This window comes from Stegodyphus dumicola, chromosome 7 (genome assembly GCF_044657685.1).
Source record: "Stegodyphus dumicola isolate Sdum_Otavi_A_Nest chromosome 7, ASM4465768v1".
NCBI lineage: Eukaryota > Metazoa > Arthropoda > Arachnida > Araneae > Eresidae > Stegodyphus > Stegodyphus dumicola.
The window spans coordinates 86,157,805-86,176,496 of record NC_140774.1 but is presented as its reverse complement, the minus strand read 5'-3'; the positions used below and the strand labels follow the sequence as shown (position 1 = coordinate 86,176,496).

Sequence of the window (18,692 nt, the reverse complement as noted above, 5' to 3'; positions counted from 1 at the left end):
GAACCTGTCCCATTTTTATTGCTGTCTCTCCTAATTCCTTAAGCCTCAAATCATCCATAAATGATCAGGGAAGGTGAAATAGCTAACTCGGTGAAATCGTAGACTGAATGTTCGTTCGTATTTGCTTTGCTGTGTGGTTCTTAAATTAGGTCAGTGTGGGAAAGAGCGTAATCTTCGAACCTTCGCAAATAGTTTGCGCGAGTTTGTTAGAAAGACGAAAACAATAACTATGGGGACGAATGCATTTTTTTAAATTTAGGAAAGCTTGTTTGCTGAATGCATTGAGGAAGAGGAAAATTGTGCGAATATTAAAAAATATTTCAGAGCCTGGCTGTAAAACATTAAGAGGAAAAATATGAGGAAATTCGGTACTTTCTTACTAACGTTCTGATAATAATTTATTAATATCTTTGAAGAAATATAAACAGAATGCTTTTCTTCTTCGAAAAAAAAAGGAATTCATATTAGTCTTCTCCGAAAATATACAGAATTTTTTTCTAAAGTCATCGGTTTAGGAAAAGTAAGATTTATTAAAACTAAGTCTTATTAAAAGCAGTGGTATAGTTAATAAGCAACTTGAAAACCACCATATCATCAAAAGAGACATACGACAATTTCTTAAAGCCATGTGTAATAAATTTATTAAAAATTTGTTTTCGGTTTTTAATAGAACGGTGTAATAAACTTATTTATTTTCGGTGTAATAAATTTATTAAAAATTTGTTTTCGGTTTTTAATAGAACTAATTCATTGCATAAGAAGTCTTCTTCGCAGTGAATAATCACAGTTTCAAGCAGTGGAAGATTTATCAGTCGCAGATATACTTAGATTGTAATATACGTCAACGTTGATTGATTTTTACCCTCAAAACATTACTGTTCAAGTTGTATGTATTTTTTAAATGAAAATTGCGTGTAGTCTAAAAAAAAAAAAAAAAAAAAAAAAAAAAAAAAAACTGCAGTGAGTTCATATTCTCTACTCTTTAACAGAGTAGAGAATATGCACCACTGCAGTTTTTTTTCTTAATTCAAAGATTAGTCAATCGATTGAAAGTAAACGAATTTTCGTCTGCGAAATGAATGCATGCTTGTGTACATATCTCTAAAACTGACTAAACTCGTAACATTTCATTAAAAAGAGGTATTCTATTCTTGTTATAATGGCATTTTCTTGGCCGAGAGAACTTAATAAGCGGGAACTTCAGAAAAAAATAAACTGTGTACGTCTTGTAAGTTTTATATTGAAACTTAAAAAAAGTATCAGATTTCTTAGATAAAAAACATTTTATATGTGAACTTCTTAGCAGGATTCTGTTTTAACTTGTAAAGATGTGGTTTCAGTTGAAATCAAAATCTCTGTTCACTTGACCATAGCCTCTTTCACTGGTTTTGGTTGCCATATTATTTTATAAGCCTCATAGAAAAAAGTAATGGATACCATTATAATATGGAATAGCAATACTTATTTGCTACTTGAAATTTTAATCTAAGTGCGAATATTATGATATGACACATGTAAATGACTCGTTAAATGTGAGTGGTAAATCCTGCGTTTTCGTTCAAGCCGTTAAAGACTGCAGTTACTATTAATTCCTCAATAGAGATTCCTTTTTTTTACGAATTCTGAAAGAGAACCGCTGTAATTGCGTTTTTACTGCCACTTGTTAAAACATCTAAAAATTCCTTTTATATTTTTTCCTTTGCTATGCTATAAAGTCGATGGTAACATGAGTTACTCAGAAGTAATCTATACATTGCTGTTGTTTTACTTATCTGACTCTGTAGCGTCATTATAATTTTTTTTGAAGCAGGAATCGTGAAAAATGAACAGTGCCCTCGCCGGAACTCGAACCACGAACCTCTCGAATACGCGCCGAGCGTACTGACCATTACACCGTGAAGGCATGCTAAGAAGGCGGAAGAAGTAACTTATAACTTCTCTGGCAGTAAGATCAGAAAAAGTCCACGAAATTAATCGTGGCAGGGAGAGCAATATTGCGCCTGTCGTTGGCAAGAGCCTCGAGCACCATACAGATAATAGTACGGCTTTGCTCAGTTCCGCCACCAATTTTGATGGAGAGCAAGCACCCTGGGTTGCAAGTCCGAGGGTCTTTCGTGAGGACTTTCGGCTCGCCGCCTATTTAGAGTAATCCCATACTGCACAGACACTACAAACATCCATGCCTTCAGGATTCGAACTCGGGCCCTTCGGTACGGCAGTCAGCGTCGCTAACCACTATCCTGGTTGGGCGGCGTAATTTATATTTACATACATATACAAATTACTATCACTCCTTACAACTTCCGTCAGCTGCAAAATGATATGATGACTTAATCTGATTTGTATAGACTCGCTCGCTACAAATTCATAGTTCCAACGTAATATATATCATTCTAAATTTAATCCGCAAAGAATGTCTACCAGCAAAATGGGTTTAAGATATGCTCATCGATTTGAGTTACAATAACTAACAAAATCCAAGCTTTGTTTGATTTTGTCTGTTATTACACTTTCCCGATTCTTTAGTGGGCAGCTGAGGGGACTTACTTTTGAGAGTGGTGTCAAGATGCACCCAATTTGTTCTAAGTGTCACAATGCACCCGCACCACCAGCACATATCCTTGAGTGCCTGGAGTTGACTCTTGTGGACCTTTACGGGTCTCCTAAGCTTGTTTTCGATTTTTTAAAGGTGAATGGACTCGTGGATCTCGTCTAGTATATTCCTAGGCATGGAGATTAGTAACAACAACAACAACAGTTATTACACTTCAACTGGAGGGATTTGGTTTCAGGTTCGAAAGCATGGCATTAAAGACGAGTAATGCAATCTCCCCCCCCACCCTCTCTAGTGCTGATTATCTGTTTGGCCAATAATATGAAAAGATTATATTATAAAAGCCATTGTAATTTTCTGTAGCAGTTTCTTAAACATTACGGAGCACAGGATATATAATGTTAGTTGCTTAAAGAGAAACGGGAAGACGGTATTATGCTCCTTTAGCAGTAGAAATAAATTAATCATTTCTTCATAAAAAAATTCGAAGAAAGCTTCAGTTCATTTTCATTTCCATCCAAATAATTTAGGTTCTCTAGATGTGATTTTTTAATTTCTTCTTTACATATGATTAATTATGTGCTGTGAAATCTTCATGAGATGACCATCCCGATGTTGGTCTTTTGTGGAAACGTTCATCTTAGAAACGATATCTTAGAGATCATCTTAGAGATGTATTCTGAATAAAACGGTGACTTTCAGAAGCAGTCATTATGGGAGATTTTACTGTATATGCCTCTGCTGTTTTATAGATATTATATTAGCAACGAGATTTCAGAAATTGGAATTTTAGTAGTCGTTCATAATTGTTCGTAGAGGATATAAAAATGTTGCACAGAATATAAATTTTACAAATAATGTGATAGATCTGTTTGTGATGTACCAATATATCACAGTCATACCTTTGTGATGTATCTGTAGCGTTTCGTAATTTGCCTCCCTTTTTAAAAGTATCAATGAAATACCGTCAACGCTTGTTATTATAGTGACCGGTCCATTATATTGATTGATAGAAAAGGTCCCCGAGTGATGAGAATACTTTAAATTTGGTTTTAGCTTCTGCTAACAATTGTTGCAATGGCCTTTCTTGCAATAAGGAAAAATTCGTATAACGAGCGTCAAGCGTATTAATAAAATTATTTTCGGAGGAAGATTAATTTTGTAATTTTATCTCAAAGTTTAAATTTTTTCTCAAAGTTAATATAAATTTTTGTATGAAAATTTAGAAATCTCCGCAAAAAAAATTATTTTTGAACAAGCGATAGAATTTATTTTTCAGATTACTAGAAAAGATATTGTAAGATTCCAACCTGCGTACTTTTAAGTTACAGTTAAAACGGAGGAACCTTAAGAACTGATAAGCAAATAATCGCTTGAGCTCGTGAGACAGAGAACAAAACGTGAGAAGGGTGGAATGACCCTTTATTATTCCAAATAAAGTTTAACAGATGACTCCTTTCTTGGAGTTGCAATAAAGCCTCCACTCGGGCTTGAACTCAGGAAACTAAGAACTAAAACTTAACTAATCTTAACTGAAAAGATATAGCCGAAGCTATCAGGATTCTAACAGAGTTGGCTCCTTAATGCTATTTAACGTCGAAGCTATCAAGGGCCTAAAGTACGGTCGAGCGTCATAATACCTTAAGAGAGAGCGTAGCCTAAAAAGGCGAACGCGCGCTAGTCAGAATCACTGGCTGTCTGGCGAAGTCAGTAGAACTTCACAGTTAAATGCTTCTCCTCATTTGCAATCAAACGCGATTCTGAAAATACGTTCTGGCCGGAAGTTGTAAGCTGAAATTCAGGAGATAAGAAAGTAACTTTTAAGTAAAAATTAACTATTAGGAAAATTAACATAAACCTTACAAGATTGTTAAAATCTTTGCAAGAGAACGAATTTTTGAATTTGTAAAACTTAAAATGCTTCTTGAGTTTTCTGGAAATAGTTTATGCATCCAAGATTGATGTCTGCAAGTCATTATTTAAGTTTCCGTTTTAGGCTATTATATTGTTGAGAATTCATTAACATTTATTTATTTTGATCCATTATAGAAAGTTTTTATTTGTTGCTAATATTAATAAAAATAATAAATTAGCATACATTAAAGTATTTAAAATTTGTCTGAATTCTCATTTACATTACATTTTTCACATATGTGTTCAATAATTCTGTCAATGAACATCCGAAGCGTCATACATACGCAAATCCCTTTACAAAAGGTGCCTTTTTGATCTTTGAAAGGACACTTTTGTGTTGTTTTTCAAAAGTGAGAAGATGTAAAAAGAAACGAAAAAGATAATATCACTTAGTGAAATAAAGTGGCATTTTTCGTATTGCTACTGTCCGTACGCGCAGTTTTTGAGAGACCAAATATCAGATGATACGATTATGTGTTTACACAGCTATTTCTTGCCAAGACCATTATTCGCAAATAGGCAAATTCTCAAAACACATATGGTGGTCCATAAAAGTTTCCAATTTCCAGGACTTGCGGCAATAATTTTTAATTAAAGCCTCCGATTTTGGAGGTCATATTTTTATTTCCAACATAAATTTAGACTTCTGGTATCTCGCGGCCGCTTGGTTGACCTCAGCCTATCATCCATTGGGATTCGGGTGGGGAGCTCTATGACTAGATTCATTGTCTGTTTAGCTTGTTACACCACCGCTAAACTACGAGCGAAACTTATATGTCAGTATTCATGTTTATTTATTTATTATTATTTTTTTTAATGCTGTCTTAAGTCACTGCAGATGATGAGCATTTAAAATTTTAATTCGAGAGCAGAGAATCAGGGGAACTATTAGACTCCACTAATCTATTTAATATTTGTTCCGACGGAGGGCTGTTCAGCGTTTTTAGTTGTGTGTATTGAAGCCTTACAGAATGAGTCGGGAAGTTCTGCTGTCTTAAGATTTTTGCTTCGTTTTGAATCTCATATTTGTGCGGATATTTAGATACCAGAAACATCTATAAGTTCTCTTCTATGCCGTACAGTATTTTGATATTAGAAACATCTACGAGTTAGTGTTGTCATTTTTATTCCTGTTACATCATAAAATCACGACATTTGTCATGCATGAGGCGTGTAAGATGTTTACCTTCCATGAAGCACAATATAATTGTTCGTTTATCGTTCACGTGACCTAAGAGATTGCTAGTTTTGAGGTTTTGCCATTCCACATTCTGCAAAATTTTATTTGCCTTTCACATAAAATACCACTGGTTATAAATCTCTTGACTAACTGCGAGATTTGTATGTAATTTTTTATGTATTTAATCGCTGCCCAGACGGTAGGGGAGCGTGACTGTGATACCGAAGGGCCCAGTTTCGAATCCCAGAGAAGAAGGCATAGATGCAAAAGTGTCTTTCTCTTCATAGGAGGTAAAGGGGGCCGCCCGTTAAGTGCCTCCACAATAAAATGGCCACCACTTCTGGCCTTAGGCCTTCTGGTTTGCACTTAGGAGTGACTAATGCTGTGTTAGGCAAGTGCCCGCCATTGGGGAAAACTAAAGTAATTCTTAAGAAGTTACATCTGTGTCGCAATGTTAAATTATCATCAATCAAAATATTTTGAGTATCGCAGTATTAATACGATGGATTTCGATTATTTTGATTGGAGGATTTTATGCCCCTTTTTGTTACAAGTGTAACCATTTGAGCAGTAGTGTTAATCATCACAGAATGTTAAATCTTAATTTCCTTCACTCTAATTTCATTGATAACTAAAAATATAATCAAATCCAACTTTAATGATTTTCTCCATTGAATTATTTTATTCTTTTCCATTACAAAAAGTCAGCAAAAGATCTAGATTTAGCAAATAATTTAACACAGTGTAACAAAACGTGAAAAATTTCGTAAATTTTATATTTGTTTAAATGTTTTTTAAGAAATTTTCCTTAAATCAGCTAATTTAATAGTAATTATCTCCAAGAATCACAGAATGAAAATAACGCAAATATTACCAACAATGCTAGTCATCAATTTTTAAAATGCTTTTTACATCAATTTTTAAAATGCTTTTTACATCAATTTTTAAAATGCTTTTTACTTTAACATACAAGAGTTTTATTACCAGGAATAATTGAATTAAATCTATCTCCGTCACAGAAAACTGAAAAAGAATAAACTCGAAGGTGAAATGAAATTGCGCTCGAAGGGAGAATGAAATTTACTGTGAGATGCCGAAATATGATTCCGAGAGACAATCACAAATGCGACTTTGCCAAAAGATGTATTATCTCTACTGGGCATGTTAACTGGAATATATCCTAAGGACGAACAACTTTACGCAGAGGCTGTTATCCCACCCGCCTGGATCACACCTACATAACTTACTTCCTAAATAAATTGGACCAAACAGTGCATGTGCATTTTTGCTAATAGCTATTTTTTTATGGTTGGACGAAATCAGTTTTCAGATAGGTATGTATTAACGCTGAATTTAGGCTTTCGAGTTACAATACGATGTTAATGAAACAAACAGTGAGCGCGATGTTAAAAGTCAGGAGGAAGTGCAACAAATTATGCGTTAACTACCGTATTATTTCGAATTGGAAAATTGAGGGGGGTGGAAGTATGAAAAGCATACGTCGAATTTAAATCCAGTAATTGGAAAAATAATAAGAAAAAAATATTTTATATTAAGTATTGAAAAATAAGAAACATTTTTATTTATCTGAGTACCAGTCTAAATATAATAAACTACCTAATTTATTAAAAATGCTTCAGGGAAATGCTTCTTAGAAAAAAAAAATGCTTCTCAGGGAGTTTGGAGAATAAAATGCAAAAATATTCGCTTTAAATTAAAGCAGAACCGTAATTTTATCTCTTGTTTAAATTCAAAGCGTTAAGATCATTTTTCTTGGAACTCCTTCTGATCTGTATGTCTATTTTAGTATTTTCTTCTTTGATCAATTTTATGGGCAGTTTTAAGGATTTCATTCAGTATCGATTCGGATGCATTCACTATTTAGACACTTTTCGTTGAATAGTATTTTCTAGTTATATATGGCCTGCATAACAGAACTAATTTTTACGGAAGTTGTCCCTAAAATCTCCATCCCCGTCACAGATAAGGTATAAGGAAATGCTTCATATGCAAAGTTTTAGTGAAAGGGGTAACTGACTTTCAACATTCTGGAACATTTTCAAGAATCTATTTACCCTGGCAAAGAACTAACAACCGTTTTAATTTAGAATTAACGGACTTTAGTTTTATTCTCCGAGAAGGACCGAGTCGGTTTTCTGGTTGTTCTTTCATTTCGCCGCATGACAAGGCCAGAGCGCGCAGTTGGCAAGGTGATTTTTTTTTTGTTTTTGTACGCGCAAGTTAGTATCAATCTGCGGATATTTCTGTGCTTCCTGCTTCTTTGTCGATTTCATTGCCCCCTCATACTACCGGAAAAAATGTCCACATGTTGATGACGGCATCCAGTTGCGATAAGGTATGTAAAATAACTTGCAGAGAGTTATAGCACAATTCGTCTTAAAGATATTTAAATTTAATTCTAAATATTTTTGAATGTGTCATATAAGAATAATTTTTAAAAAATCAAATTTCTTAATCAAAGCAAAGTTTCAAATCTGCGTTTAGTTGTGAAAATCTATCTAAGAATACGACATTTTGATTTAAGAGAAATATACGAGGCTCTTTGCTTAGGAGGAGAGGATGCTTTCGTAGAAGACGCTAAGGGGAAGCTCGATCTCACGTCGCACATAAGGAAAACCACGAAACCACCACTATAGAAAACCCGTTCGTGAGGATTTGAACCCAGGTGAAACTTCCAGGGTTCATATGTGTCGTCTACTCAGCCGCTTTTATTCCGAACCTTTAAAAACACATTTATTTAAAAAGATCAACGAAATTTAGTTAATGAAATATGTAATTAAACCTTGATCTAGCAGTTCTTTTTCTCTATAATTTGACAAAAAATATTTGAGTAGTAGTTGAAATTTTTTTCACACTTTTTGAGAACTTTTTAAATTATAGCACATGGAATTGCTGCACCTACCAATTGATACAGAAGAAACGTAGCATTGGATCCGCCACCATACATAAAATTCTTCATAAAGAATTGTATAGGAAAAAACTAGGTTCCCCGTCATTTAACTGAGCACCAAAAACAGGAGCGTGTCAAACTCAGTAAAGAAACCCTTAAATTAATTAAATATAGTGGCCACTGCATTATTTATAAAATCATAATTGGTGTTAAAACTTACATATAATTTTTTGACGTTCCAATACATCAAGAAAGTAAAGTATGGGTCTTTGAAAATGATCCCACACCCACAGTAGTGAAAAGAAAGCGTGCCATTAAAAACGTTTGTAGGACTGGTCAAAGCCATGAAGCTGGAAGAACAGTCACAGCTAACTAGTACACCACGAAGTGTTTTTCAGAATTTTTTCAAGAAGTGAATGTTAGAGGACTCATTCTCCACCCTGACAATGCATCTTCTCATTAAAGCAAGAACTACAGTACACTTTCTTGAGAAAAAACACATCAAAGTGATAGAATATCCACCCCATTAATCCGATCTAGCTATGTGTGACTCTTGGCTATTTTGTAATCTAAAAAAGAACGTACGTGGATGTCGTTTTCATTCCGAAGTTGAGATTGATGAGGCTATAAATGCACTTTTTCGTAGTTTCCAAGAAATGAATGGCTTGAGGCATTTCATCTTTGGAAAATTGGCCTACAGAAGTGCATTGATGCTGGAGAATATTACTTTGAACACTTCTAAAATTTCCTCAGTATAACTTTAATAATCTATGTGTATCTCAAACATTTCAGAGTGATCTTCGTACATGTGATCCGAATTCCTCCTTCTGAATATTTAAGAATACTTAAAATCTAGATAAGACATGATGCCAGCATTTTATTCTAAAATAAGCAATGTTTCATTCTCAATTAATAATCCATGATTGTAACATCTTCCCAATGACAAATCCAATTTCTTTGGCTTCTATTATGAACTCTTGCTTGCGTTGTAATGAGAATATAGCGTTTGTTCCGAAGAAAGTGGACCAGAAATTGCCACTTTTGACAGGATTGGCTGGTTGTAAATGGGGCAGCAAGAGAGGCATTGTTATGGTTATTTACTAGATGTACAGCCTCATCTAAACTACTGTAAGGAATTTATAATGATTTAGCGATACTTTCCAATACCTTGGAAATATTGCAGAACAATGTAGCTTTCCTGCTGATTACCGCACCAGTTAGAACTACTATTGTTGCCATGTAGTTTCTTATTAACATAACCTCAGATAAACGAGAGGTTCACAGAAGTCCAGTAAATTTCCTACAAAAACTTTGCAACAGCTTTGGAAGCTTTTCCTGAAAGCGACTACTAAAAAACTATAACATGAAAAACCCCAGAAATATGGCTGGGATTCAACTAGGCCTGCTAAAATAAAAACTCTTCGTTTTGTTGAAATTATAATCCTTTACTTGTACCATGGTGCCCTTTAAATTTCATCGGCGTTCAAGTGAATCTTCATTTCTCTTTAAAACTGACCGGGAAAAAATATGACACCAGAATCCAAAATTGACTGTCCCTAGGGAACTGAGAACTGTTTTCCTGATGATCAGTGGATGTACATACACACTGAAAGGTCAAAGTTAGCATTTACCAATCAAATGGTATTTTCGTTTCTGTTATAGCTATCAGCAAACCGAGGTACCCAATCGTACGCTGTCGGCGAGAGCGAACATAATAACAAACGAAATGAATCATTTTCGTTCACTTCAATCAATCTTTAAAAATGCGATTAGATTGAAAATAATTCATCTTTGAGGCTTACTGGTATATTTATTCGCCATCCAAGGAGATAAACATATTTTAAGAGAATAAACTGCAACTGATAATTTTCGATAACATTTTTTATTTCCATGGCAACAGAAAAACAAAAATACATAGAACACAACACAATCAAATGTACAATAGAATATAATGCACGATAAGAAGTTAAGCAGCAAAAAGGCCTCTAATAACCAAGACTATTCTGTACGTTGGTTTAGTACAGTCAGAAGAGCAAATCTTTTACAGTACACAATGCGAAATTTAATGTTTTTCATAAAATTTGTTCCTTCACTATCTTTTTCACTTAAAATAGTTTGTTTATGTACAGATAATTCCTACAAAAACGTATGATGTAGATAGTTTCCTGCCCAGAGTGAAACATGATCGTGAACTGGTGATGGTTTTGGCCACAGCATCGTGGAATTCTTTTGCAGTATTTACTGTTCTTGGTGGGAAAAACTATCGATGCATTCTAGGGGGCCAGTTCCACCCAGTTGTTGAAACATTGTATCGCAAAGGAGGTGTTTATCAGGATGGCAATGCCCCAACTAGTTGACACTTCAAAACTGGTAATAAAGTGTTTTGAAAAAATATATAATAAGCTTGAACATCTTTCGTATCTTTCACCTATACTGATTTCAGAAGACTTTCATCTGGCATTTCCGAGAGCATTCAGTGCACAACTAGTTTCTAAGAAAGGACCTACACTGCATCGATGAAAATTATGTTCCAGTCATTGTCCAACCGTTGTATTATTTTTCAGTTTGCAGTAACGTAATATATGAGCAGTTTCGAATTATTTTTTGAGAAATAAATAACCTTTGCTTTAATATTCAGTCTCATACTTTCAAATGGTTTTAAAAGTTGTTATTCCTTAATTTACGATTATTTAATAGCTGCAATAAACTGACTGAAACTTTTGTTTTTTCTTCCCATAGAACAAGCAAGTCAAATGCGATAGAGAGATATGTCCTAATCGGAAATATTGTTACTTGGTGTTATTCGGTCAAGAGAAGAAATCGTGTTGTGACATGTGCAAAGGTGAGTTGCATTTTTTTTTCTGTTCTGAAATGATAGTTTTCGTCAGTAAAAATATCCACACGTCTTTACAAATTTTGAAAATTTTAATCAGAATGCGACTAACTCGTAATCTAAACAGTGATCTAACAGTGACAAAAATTTGCGGAAACTGTGTCCTATACTTTCTGCTTTTCTTAGTGAAAATGCTATGTAAAGTAAATTTTTCATATCATCAAAGCTGAAGATCTTAAAATTATTTTTCTACATCTTGATTACTAAATCAGCATAAACCTCAGAAGTAACATCCATTTCCAGCAACATATTTCTTTCTTTCCGCCTTCTTGCTCAAGCCACAGAATGAAGATTCAGGATGGAAAAAAAATGGAAAGAAAATGAGATAGCAGAAAGTGGGATGCAGTTTTATTAAGTCTTGCCTAGTCATCACCAAAGTGACTGCTGCAATGTTTCTTCACGATAACCGTATGAGGAGAACAGAGGACAATTCTAAATCAAGCCGAGATGTGTTTTATTAAGCCCTAGCCTTTCGCTTTATTCATACACATTTTATTTGTTTTTTTTTTTTTATTTAATAGTTCTTTATCTCCCTCTCCAGCGTTGCACTATCTTGGCGAGCGGATGTGGCGATATTTGGCGGAAATTATTCTTCATTTGGCCACGTTCCAACGTGATATCGGATGTGATAGAGGCATGTGCATGACGTCATTTGCGCATGAAAAAGAACAGTTTGTTTCTGTGTGGCAGATACACCATGCGTTAACTAGTGGTTAACGTATCGCATTTTCTTGCTTGTCAGATATACAACAGTCGCTGCGATAAGTGGTGTTTCTAACAGTTTTCAGTCTTCATCGTGTCATGAAGGAAAATCGATGAGGTTTTTCAAAGGAAAAAATACGTTTTGCATTTCCGTAGGAGGGAAAACAAAGGTTCCGTTAAGAATTTTACGTATGCTCTTGGGCTTGGTAACATTCACCATATTTGAAACATAATTTGAAAAAACAATGGCATAAATTAAAAAATGTATAATTTTTCTTTTTCAAAACTTTTAATGAGGAAAACGTTTTTTACTAGCGCAAAAACACGATGATTCAATTTAGAAGCTTCACTTCTCTTGTGTGAATACAGAGGCGCGACAAACATGCGATCAAACTGTGATTTGCAAATCCACTTTATCGCATTCAAAGTAAATCTCTTGGGAGACACCAATGGAGATAAGCTCCTTTCACTACAGAATGTTGAAAGTCGTCTTGTGGGATCGCTCTCAACTAATCCATGATTGTGCTGTTCATAGTGTTATGATGATAGACTTTTGCTGAAATGTTTAGCTTGGGGAAAATAAAGAAATCAGTGGGACAAAGAGATGTAGATTTGCGGAACCACTGCAATGCCTTTTCTGGTTAAAAACTTGGGGACACATAAACAATGTAATAAAGGAAATTGTTGGAATGGGACAAATTGTCCTTCATTTTTAGGCGAATAACAAGACATTTTTTCCAAAATCATTGAAGCGACGTACGATAACAATGCTGATTGTTTTTACTTTTTTGATATCTTCCTCTGCCTTTGTGATTAAAAAACTTCTGGATCATCCTTCATTTTCCACATTCGCCCTGCCATTAATTATGACATATTTTCTAGATAGGCATTCTCACCATAAACTTCAGTCATTTTCTTATACTTATAGGCCTTTCGTTTCACTCAGAATTATGCTATTCTGTTTTATACGTGTTAATGTATGCTTTTCAAATGTACATTAATATGCACTATATATACAATAATAGTTATGTGAACGCAAATTTCTTGTTATGAAATTTTTGATGTGTTAAAATATGTAAGATGATAATTGTGCTCCGTATTTATTCGATTGCGATATTACGTACACCGAAATGAAATAAAGAATGCTCTTTGCCAATAACATTTATCTTAAAATTCATTTATACGATTCGAATGATTGAAGAAATGAATGTTGAATATCATCTTGTAATATGGAAAGAGTGAAAAATATCAGTTCCCCTTTTATTAGTCTATTCTCTTGTTACTGGTTTTTATTTTCATGTTAATTTCCAGTAATACGTAGTCAATGCATCATTTTTTTTCTTTTTGAGGTACTACGCTAGTAATCTGCTAAATTATATTTTGTTGAAATTATTCACAGAGTTTTATTTTCAATATCCCTCACTACTCCTCATAATATATTTAACGATTTTCTGAAAATTTAGTGCAACCTAATCCTGTGATAATCGTCATGGAAAAATCCTAGACAAGTCATAGATAAATTTGATATCTTATGTTCGTAGTCCGGTCATGGATCTTAGCAGACGCGCCAGAAATTATTAGTATCAGAAACATCAATATTCATTAGAAATTTTTTTGACAGAGTGTAAACAAAGCCCATAACTAAGCCCATAATAAATTCAAAAAACATATTAGAACAAAATATTTAAACTTGTTTCTGGTAAAAAGGAAGCTAAGAATGAATTACATGTAAGCATGATATTTTGTTTCCCATATAATTAATATAATAAAGGTATACTTAAATTTGAAACTGTGAATAATACATTGCACTCGAAATTGATTATGACTTAGAAAAATAGACCCATACGTTATTTTTCGAGATTCAGTTTAATAGTTGACTGTCTGCAGCTCCTCATGCTTTGCATCAGTTTTGTAGACGGTTAAATATACTATTTTGGAGTTTCATTAAAACTCTCTCTTTCCCGTCTGTTTTAACATCAACATTGACCACAGATAACATTTGACCTTTACATGTAATTGATAATACGTTGTTGAATGTTAGAAAAACCACAAATTTCTATAGTATTATACTTATGGCTGCCCTCGGAACTAGCCAACGTTCGCAAATTCGAAAGAGGTGAATTACTTGAATTCGTCACCAAAGAGCTGTTTCGTGACTAGGTAAAGTATTTCACTCTTATGCCTTGAACCCAGGTTCTGGCATTCGAGACCAACGCGGCCTCCTCTAAAAACGCCACGAGCAAACCTCCACTAAAAACACCAAAGCGTTGAATAGCTCCGGGCAATAAATCGCCACAGCCTCCACAGTAGTGCAATTTTGAACGTGACAGGAACACGCACCTCTCCCACCCGCCAACATGGAAAAAACATTGACCAACTACGTCATTCGCGCCACCCATGGTACCTTGCTCCACAAATGTCCAACGGGTTCAACTAGCCACGCCCAACGACGTAGAAACGTAAGACTAGTAGTCAGAGACTACGCAATTAAATTTAAATCTGAGCTGGCTCAAGAACTTTAACCGGCGTAACAATTCACAAGTCGGCCACAAATAACACGAAGCCGAATAATTACAAATTTATCAGAGATGGCAAAAACTACGTAACGTGGCCATGACGAGTAAAAACACGTTTTGTCTTACAGTCCCAAACCCTCAGCTTAAATGCTAAGATGCTATAGTAATGGTTGAATTATATCTACTAGTTAGTTCAAATAATAACGCTACAACGTTATGACATATGTCTCCAAACACCACCCGATTAATATCCGAAACCGCTGTTAACTGAACGGCCACCAAGTATTATAGTTTTTTTACTACCGTTCCGTTCCTTCCACCCCCTATAACAGCGGATGTCATGATCCTTAAATCTGTTCATCGCCTCATCTACAGATATACAAAGTGGCAGGATTTAAACAGTTGACGAAATAGTAGCGGGCGTTCTCTCCTACTCAGACAACAGATGCCAATTAATGTTGGCGAGAGAGACGTCCTTCAGTTGGGTGGAGAGGAGGGGTAGAGAGTTGAGAGAAGAGAAGATCAAGAGAAAAAAGAAGGAAGATCATCGGAGCTGCCGGATCGTAAACTTTTGCCGAATTCATCCATCACGAGGTGCTTTCTAACAAAAATCACGTTTAGCAGATTCTTTTCTCCCACTCCGCAATTCTTTTACTGAGGAGATTTAAAAATGGCGTTCAAAAGAGGGCCCAACACTTCTTTTTCTTTACCAGTTTATAGTTAGAATTTCTCTGAGAACATCATTTTATCTGTAATTCTAAGAATAAGCCTTCCTACTTTGTTTACCTCTGTTAAACTAACTTCCTACTTGTCAGGAAGTTAGTTTAACAGAGGTAAACAATTTGGATGCCTTACTGTTTACTTAATTTTATGTTAGTGAATTCCTTGTAGTTCTCTAAAATAACTGAAGTTACTTAATCCTTAGTATCAACACGTATGAACTTTTGTTTTACCGATGGGTATCATAGTGAGTAAACTTCAATATACATTAACAGGAAAGAACACTCCCTTACCCCACGGGAAACACCAAGCTTGAGTATGGAAAATGAAATACAGTGATTTTTTTAAGAGTGTGTTCTAAATGCATTTAGATCTTTGGTGGAGATGGTCATGATAATAAATAAACATCGATTACTGATGATCTCAGAAAAACTGGACAAAAGTGGTGATCGTAAGAGGTGCCGAAATAAGAATGTTCACTGCGTAGTTATCTCGATTGCATTTGTTCAGTCTGATTCCAGTTTTACGGCATAGTTTTCTTTCTTGTTTGTTACATATATCATAGGATATGCTGCAATTTTAATGCACTGCATATTCATGCATATTATTTTTTAAATAACAGATTATTTCTTTCAAATATGTATGTGATATATAAGAAAGTAATTACGTGTTTAAAAATTGCTGATTATCTTGGAAGAAAGCAGGAAAGTTTAACATTCAGGGAGAAGTATATCGACTCCAGTTCTGTAAAGGAGCTACTGAGATTCAAAAACACTTTCAAGGTTAAATAAAGAAAACAATGTTTCATTCAGAAATGTTATGAAACATATAGTGTTGAATTATTATGTGAAATTATTATTTATTGTTCAAACGCTATGTCGCTTTGGAAGACAACAGCCCTTTTCTGCTATCTATGCCTCTATTCAATATTTCAAGTCGATGTGAAAGTTTAAGCCTAGCACTGGTTTCTAATCCTTAACTTAATGCTATTAGCTGTCTAACTTTAATCTTTGGCGGCAAATTATTGCTTCTTCAGAACTTTTCTCGAAATGAATGAATTTGTTAAGCAACAATAATGAAGATATATATTCGAGCCCATGGTATATATTTCATTACTAATTTTAGGCAACTGAAAGGTATTCTGCTGCTTTCAATTGAATTACAAATAAAGTCTAATTTCCATTTAGAACGCTCAAAGCAATGACTCAGGGTTTTAAAGGTCCCCTAAATCCTTTGACTAATCCTCATACAGTGAATTTTTATTTTACATAATCATCTTTTTTCTTCTTAAAAGCAACTATATATTTTGATGATTCACTACAATTTACAAAATTTATTTCAGGCTGCAATTATAAAGGCAAAAACTATGAAAACGAAGAAGAATGGACGGATGAAGAGGACCCATGCAAGAAATTGTCATGTCAGGTAATACTGTGTCACCATAAACTTATCCAAGTGTTAGCATTTTAAGTCAGGTTAATTGATAAGTACATAAAAATAAATTTAAGGAGTTCAATTTTCATTTTAGCGACCTATTATCAGTATTAAAAAGCATGAAAAAAAGCATTAAAAGCAATTTTACTGGTATATCTAAATATTTACATATGTAGTTATTCTATAGGGAATTTTCGCCTTTTCTACTACGTTCTATCGTACTGTAACGGATTGCAAGTAGGGCTAGCAATCAAAATATTTGTAGTTCGAATACCTACTAGAACATAGTTAATTTTTCGTTCCGATAAAATATAATAACTCTACAGTGGTGCCCGATTAAAACGTGGTAATCGGTAATTTATAACCATCTTTATGGCTGACTGGATCTTAATTCCTTTAGTTCTTTAAACGAGGAAAGAGTGTGAGGAAATTTCGTCTTTCCCACTGCATTCTCTTTATATAGCTAGTAACACGTTCAATTAGCAATTAGGATGGAATATGAAGTTTTCATAGTTTACTCATGTATTATGTGAAGACGAGCCACTTTATGCTTGAAAATATACCACAAATGGAAAGATTCCCTGTGTATTCAATTTTAAAATCAACTAACCAAATATCACTTTTTATTAATGTGTATGGATGAAATGTAATCTGTCTGAAAATAAGGTTAAAGATAACTTTGTTCTCTTTTGATATCAAGAAATATTTTGTTGGAGAAAGGACCTTGCCTTCTCGTAGATGAATTTCTCGGAAAAATCAGCGATTAAACTCAGCTGCCAGGAACCGACTTTCTCATCTGGCAACTTCCTGCTTCTGCCTACTGACCGGAAATAAAGTTCGATCCCAAACATCCTTGCACGCGCTCTTCCAACCTTTCGCCTCTTCTGAAGTATAGGCGATTTCTTTTTTAAAATTATCGACTAACGTCATGCGAGTCTTCTGCATTAGCTAGGCCGCACCTTGTTTACCTACCTTGCATGGCGTTTGAAAAAGACGCTAATGGTCCGGATATAGAGAAGTTCTTCGAAATCGACGCACAAAGTGCGGGAAATGGTCAACGCGATTTGTTGATGAGACCCAAATGGCGGATGTCCAATTTAGGCAGAGGAATGGGAATTTATTATTTTTCTCAATTCATATTTTATTTCTTATTCTTATTTCTTATTTTTCTTTTATTCTTTCATTCTCTAACCATTATTTTTTTCATGCTTACAGTTCAAAAAGAGTAATTTCCTGAAGTTTTGTAACAAATGTTTCCTAAGCTAATGATAACAGTGAGGCAGATATTCTCAAAGGTGTAGTATTAAAGGAAGGAACGTCATATTAAACTAATAATTAAATGAATTTGAAAAGAAACCAACAAAGGTAATGCTTGTTAGCGTTTAAAACTTTTGATGTGAATTAAAAATCAAAATTAAAACATCTGCATGGGATATGAAGATTATTAATACTATAAATGATTAATTTCGTATTTCATAGTAGTTTAATTCTCCACCACCAGGATTTGGCAACTGGGTTCCCTAATCCCCAGTCGCCCTTTAAAAGGGGGAGTATATAAAGTATTTCTCTTAACCGTTTTAGCATGCCTTAGTAGTGTAGTGGTCAGCACGCTCGGCGCGTATTCGAGAGGCCTGTGGTTCGAGTCCCGCCGAAGGTGTTGCTTATTTTTCATCTCTCCTGCTTCCAAAAAATATCTAATGTCTCTGCAAGTATTCGAAAGTTCTGATTGACGACAAAAAGGGTGAAGATTCAAATTTTCGACTTTCGAATAGGGTATTTTCTTCCTTCTTTCCGCATGCCTTCGTGTTGTAACTGGAAGCACGCTTGACGCGTATTCGGCAGATCCGGGGTTCAGATCCCGGCGATAG

At 34.6% G+C, this 18,692-nt stretch overlaps 1 protein-coding gene across 5 annotated transcripts in view; it reads left to right on the top strand.

The window, feature by feature from the left end:
• The window catches only part of LOC118198163 (BMP-binding endothelial regulator protein-like), a 256,469-nt gene that overhangs the window by 158,474 nt on the left and 79,303 nt on the right, over positions 1-18,692 (top strand). For 4 of the 5 annotated variants that reach the window (XM_085820555.1, XM_085820556.1, XM_085820554.1 and 1 more), the window contains exons 3-4: positions 11,299-11,401; positions 16,733-16,815. In XM_085820555.1, the coding sequence (XP_085676681.1) occupies positions 11,299-11,401; positions 16,733-16,815 (186 nt within the window). Of the gene's footprint in view, positions 1-7,956; positions 8,005-11,298; positions 11,402-16,732; positions 16,816-18,692 lie in introns of those variants that run through there. The other variant, XM_085820558.1, reaches the window with a different exon arrangement.